This window comes from Peromyscus eremicus, chromosome 4, assembly GCF_949786415.1.
Source record: "Peromyscus eremicus chromosome 4, PerEre_H2_v1, whole genome shotgun sequence".
Taxonomy (NCBI): domain Eukaryota; kingdom Metazoa; phylum Chordata; class Mammalia; order Rodentia; family Cricetidae; genus Peromyscus; species Peromyscus eremicus.
In genome coordinates, this window is record NC_081419.1 from 122964546 (window position 1) to 122970545 (window position 6000).

General features: G+C 38.7%; 1 protein-coding gene across 1 annotated transcript in view; it reads right to left on the minus strand.

The window, feature by feature from the left end:
• The window catches only part of LOC131907895 (cystatin-related protein 1-like), a 29179-nt gene extending 24911 nt beyond the window's left edge, over positions 1–4268 (minus strand). Inside the window, exons 1-3 of the mRNA XM_059258959.1 lie at positions 4044–4268; positions 2159–2269; positions 1208–1321 (exon numbers count right to left, since the gene is read on the minus strand). Coding sequence (XP_059114942.1) covers positions 1208–1321; positions 2159–2269; positions 4044–4268 — 450 coding nt within the window. The remainder of the gene's footprint in view (positions 1–1207; positions 1322–2158; positions 2270–4043) is intronic.
• Positions 4269–6000: the final 1732 nt, after the last annotated feature.

The following is a 6000-nucleotide window of genomic DNA, read 5'->3' on the forward strand; positions in this document are numbered from 1 at the left end:
TCAAGAGCCAATGAGTCTATTTTTATTGATTAAAGCAAGGATAAGCCATGTGGGGCTTGCATTTGTACAATCTGAAGAAAGGAGGAGATAGGAAAAATGGGGCAGTTGTTTACATCTGCATTACTTGACTTTAGCAGCCTTCTCTGTGGGGCTCCTGCTCCTGTCAAAATGGGGTGATATTTCTGAGGACTTATGCATCCATATGAAGGTTGGGGCAGTCCAAGCAAGATGTGTAAGTGGTAGGTAACATAGCATGTCATGGCTCATACCCTCAGATACTTATACACATGAATTGTATGACAATCCTATACTTCAGTACAGAGAAATCAGATATAATGAAGCTGCATGATACTCTCTGAAAAGAGGAAGAAAAATAGACCATCAATGAAGTTAAAATTAAAAAGGAATATGGTTAGTCATAAAAGTAAAATAGACACGGGAAACATGCCCATGAGTCATTTCAGGCACTTCTGAGTCCCAGCACATTCAGCTTAATGCTTCATTGGCCCATCATCATTGCTTGAATTGTCTACGGTACAGCTGAAATCATGTACTACCACCTGGAGCTCATAAGTTCCTGCATACTCCTATATAGCACAGATGGCCATGTGATCAAGGCCCATCCACCTTGAGCACATGGACCACACACTAAAAGTGTGACTGGGAAGAAACAAAACAGGTGACATAACGCAAAAAATAAGAGCAAATGGGAAGAGTTGAAAAGATGAGAGCTACCACCCCGTGTGTGACATTTCAGGAACCCATGCTTAAAGGCAGCAGTTGGCAGTAGAGGCATGGAATCAGCAAGAGGGATTTTCAGTCACTTACATGCTATATATCTCTTTAGTAAGGTCTGGGAAGCCAAATTAATCTGGGAGTTAACAGACGCTCTTCTCATAAGTAACTTTCTCCACAGCAGCTTCCTTACACTCTCAAAACACCCCCAGAAACCAAATTAATTCCCAGGTAAAGAGAGAAAAATAATCATATGTGCACCCTGCCTCCTCATTTGGTCAAAACTCTACTACTGAGGGACTCTATACACCCAAAATGAATATCTACTATTCTCTCTCTGTCCACATATGTACTCACATGTACTGTATCTCATGCATACAAATATTTGCAAAAGAAAAACCTCTCAGACATCATACACAAATGTAGGAATATTCTTCCTATGCTGGGGTCATTTTGAGAATCATGTGCTTACCTTCTGCTGGACTGCCTGTTCATTGAAGGGACAGTTAGCCACTTTAGATAGGAACTTGTTGCATATGTTTACTTCTGGGTTTAAATTGACATAAACAACGCTTCCTTGCTTGTCCTTTGAATAAGAATAGGATTCATCATAGCATTTTGGGGAACATTCAAAATGTGCAATAACTTTATATTATGGAGTTAATTTATTTGTCTAGAGTTAATGCCTACATTCCTGGGCAGCCAGTTATCACCACACAGCACACCAGACACATCTGCTTGCACTGGTCTTGTGAGTACAAGATGCTTTGTGCTGTTGAGAAAATGAGAAGCAAGGCAAAGGGGACAGATGAAATCCATTCAATGGAGTCAGGAACGGAAGATCAGTTCTGAGAAGTGATCAAGGATATGGACACTTAGGAAGAATTCATGGGTGGGCAAAAATGTCACTCAGTTGACAAAGTATCAGGATAGCGATAGACACACAAAATTATTCCCAGAGTCATGGTGTCACAAGAAACAACCCTACCCAAATAGGGGAATATAAAAGACAGTGCTGGAGAGCTTTGGCCTGTTACTGGGCTCTATTTTTGTTCCCGTGGGGATTGAACAAATACCTTCTCCCTAGTAAGTATCTTTTCAATAGTGTCCTCTAGCCCGGGGGGAATAGCCAAATGAAGGGAAGATTGCCTTCTCAGTATGAAGATTTTCAGTTAAACACACTTAGAAATTATGTCAATTACTTGTGCATGTACTCCTCCTCTAAGTCACATGACACAGGACTGAATTGGCTGGAGTTCACAAGTGTCCACATCCAGCTGTATTCATTCATGTAACTACTTTGTTACATATGTTTTCCCATTGTCATGCACAGACACTCTCCACATATCAACACATCGATACAAAAACATATCCACTATCCATCTGTCTGTTTGATGATCCCTGGTGATTATTAAATACATACTTTTTTCCGACGGAGGTCAGTTTTGAGAGGACATTTGTCCAAATCAGATTCAATCTGGGTACATGTTGTTTGACCCAGCTGTACTTCACCATAAATCGACCCAGCCCACAGCTGTAGGGAAAAGAACAGAATTAATGCACATTAATTTGTTCCAGTTTACATACATGCATTCAGTTTCTTCATAGAGTTTCCATATTTGCCTTGGGTCCGTGACATCATTTATCAGCTATCGAACTATCATCCCCAGACCACATGCACAAGCCACTTCTTCTATTAGAATGATTTACAGAACCTGCTTTCTACTTACTTTGTTCTAAACAAAAGGAGAAACTACTTAGAAGACAGAAGAGTGCACCTAACATTTTTAAACATCTTAGATAATCAGCTCTGGGAAGCCAGCCAAGGTGAGGGCAATAAAGTGTTCTCTGTCCTAGGAACATGATGATGCTGACAAGACACTTAAGTTGAATTTCTTAATGGTCTACATCTGTCCTCAAGTGACTTCTGTGAAGCCATACGGAGGACCACTCTAAAAGGTAAAATTTTTGAAAGGACACACATTTATTCTCTGAAATGTAAGGTTATAGATTTTCTCTATGGGATCACACAAAGCATATTTGTCAACTAAAGTTTGAAGAATCACTGCCTGATCTCATCTTAGGGGACCATCATTGTCTATCCTGTTTATAGCTGAAGAGAACCCTAACTTGTAGCAAAGACTGTCTGCCACAGTGGAATGGACACTTTGTCAATAAAAGGGTTATAAAAGCCACTCAGGGTCTGTACATAAAATGAAGTTATGGGGCCAGTATGGGATCCACATCCCATTCTGGAAGAGTTCATGAGTGGGCATCAGCAAACAATGAGTAAGGGTAAGAAGTATTAGGCCCTATGTACTGACTCATGATTTTCCTGGAATGAAAATTTGTCACATAAATAATTTTGTTGTTTGCAAGAAGTGTACATGGAGTTGCTATTCTAAAGGGATACAGACAATTAATACATACAAACACACATTCCCCAATTTCCATGCACAAAGCAACAATAAGGAGAATGGAACAAACATGGCCATGCATAACACTTGAAGGAATTGATGCAGAATCTGCATGGATGGTTTGAGTTACTGTTTCAGTTTCCCTGGAAATCTGTCTTTACATGATAGGAAGAAGTTAAAGGATATCATTTAAAAAGAGCATAGTGAGTAAAGATACTGGCCACTCAGCCTGAATCCCTGAGTTTGGTCTGACATCCACATTTTGGCAGAAGTGGTGTAAAGATACTAAGGCTTCCACTGACCTTTATATGACCACCTAACATACTCCTCACATCAATAAACACACACCCACACACACGGTAAAAATGTTTAAAATGTTAAAGAATACTAAAAGATCATTCCAATATGACAATTGTGTCTGTTTCTCTCTATATGTGGCTATTCATTTAGCAATAAACATTGACATCAGGTGTTTCATGCCAGGAACCAAACCAGGGGACAATTGACTGTGAGTCTGAACTATAACTTTGTTACCTCCTGCAAGTGAGCACATTGCAATAGAATTATAGATAGAGCTACCTTCTCCATGTGAAAGTGTACTGACTAGATTTACAGCTATGCTAATGGTGACTATCTCTCAAGAGATCCTTGAAGACATACATAGAGATAGATAAATCCTGTGGGCGTAGCTTGAATAAGAAGTATGCGTTGTTCAAGTGTTAGTATGTTAAGACCTGGATCAGGCCATGGGTCTCAATGAAAAAACACTGTACACTGGAGGGACATCAACATGGTTGCAGCAAGAGTGAGAGTGATACTGAGGGGAGGAACAAAGGCACTGCCTCAGTTGAACATGTCAGCCCTATCTCTGACTCTGGGATAAGCACTTACCCACAATTTGTAGTTCATTATGTTGCTGAGGTATGTGTCATTGTTGTGAATATTGTAAACAGTTTTGAAGACATCCAGCACATCCTGCTTCCTCTTTTCATCCAGTGTGTGGCTGTTACTAATTTTCTTTGCAATATCTGGGTGTTTTCTGGCTTCATGGCTTGAGTTCAGGAGCAGGACAAAGGTGTTCAGAAGAAGTAGTGTACTGCACAGTGTTTTATCCATTGTCTGCTCATATATAAAGATGCAGATTCAGCAGAGCAGAGGACTCAAGATCTGTGGGAAGCAAACACAGCCACTATGCACTATATACTGCTGGACAAGGCTAGCCACACCTTCCAAATGAGCCCAAATTTTCCTCCCTCCCTGTTTCCTGCTGGCCAGTTCGTTTCCCTCAGTACACCCTTCATCTCATTTCCTCCTTTTTAGAATCCCTGCCACTTCTCCTGCTCTTTCAACTCAGTCCTTCTTTACAACTTTGGACCTCCTCCTTAGCTTACCAATTTAGATTCACCCTGGTACCCACAATGGTAACACCCATATCTGCCCCTTACAAACTTGACACTTCGTTCTTCATTTCTTCAGAAACTTGTAAGTATCTGTTGAGTTACCCGTGTGCTCAGAGTTCAGGAGTGTCCTTGAGCATCTGGATCAAGATCAAGTTCAATTTCCTTCTCTAATTTGTTTCTAGCCATTCTAAGTTATCGAACAAAAGTGAAGTGGCTAACACAAAACAGAAGCACAGACATTCTCAAACAGGAATTCAGTAGTTCTGGAAATGAAACCAATAACTGGAAAATACTTGGTTGTAAAATATCTAAGAACAAATAAATGGAATTTCAGATATAGGGGAAGAAAAATGAGTATTCAAAATTGGTGGCAGTGCAAAATTGTTTAGTCACTATGCAAATTAGTGTGCTAATTCTTCAAAAAGCTAAAGTAGATTTACCATATGCAGGTAAAACACTCCTGTCCATATATATAAAGTACTATGAAGCCTATTATACTTACATACTTGTTTATCAATAATCTTTGCTGATCTATTATAACAACCAGCTATAGGAAGCACCCAGGGCATCCATCAATTGATGAATAGATAATGAAAGTGTGGCATATGTACACAATTGAATCTTGTCCAGCTATTAACAAAATAAATAATAGCAGATGATATGTCAAAATCTAAGGGACAGACAGATCTCACAAGACCCTGAGCTATCATGAAGTGCTACAGGCTATTATTAATTGCTGGGAGAGGGAGAACCTGTTATCCTCAAGGATGAGCATCCTAAGTAGTTAACCATTCAAGTCTTTAGCCCTTCAATCATACATATGAAAAACACTAAATGGAATATACATATATATATATAAAATATATAAGATATATATAATATATAAGATATAAAAGATATAAAATCTCTATATTTAGATAAACTACTATGTACACACATACATGAATGATGACTAAAGAATGAGACAATGAATTACAGAGGGATTAGTGGAAAGAGAGAATTTAGAGGGGAGATATAGGTAAATATATAAAAACAATACACATATATTTCAAAAAATAAAAGATAAAGATATGTGGGGGTATGCCCACAAGTATATATTCCATGTGTGATAAGATATTTTTGGTATATCTCTACTATGTTTTTTTTATATATTACCAATATATTGAGTATATGTTTCTACTCACAAGAAATACTTGATCCATTTTTCTTGATTTTCTTTTATCCTTCACTTACTTTAAAACAACTTACTGAGAGTCCCGTAGACTGAGGAACAATTTGCTCTCAGGAATTAAATCTAAGCAAGAAAGTAAGCTTAAAATCTCTGCAGACACATGAAGAGTTTCTCTCCAGAGGATCCTGGCTCCTTGTGTTAGGAATTCTCATTCACTTAAGATGCCCACTTTGGATCTCAGCTGTAATGATTGCCTCCCTCATGGGAATAGAATTCT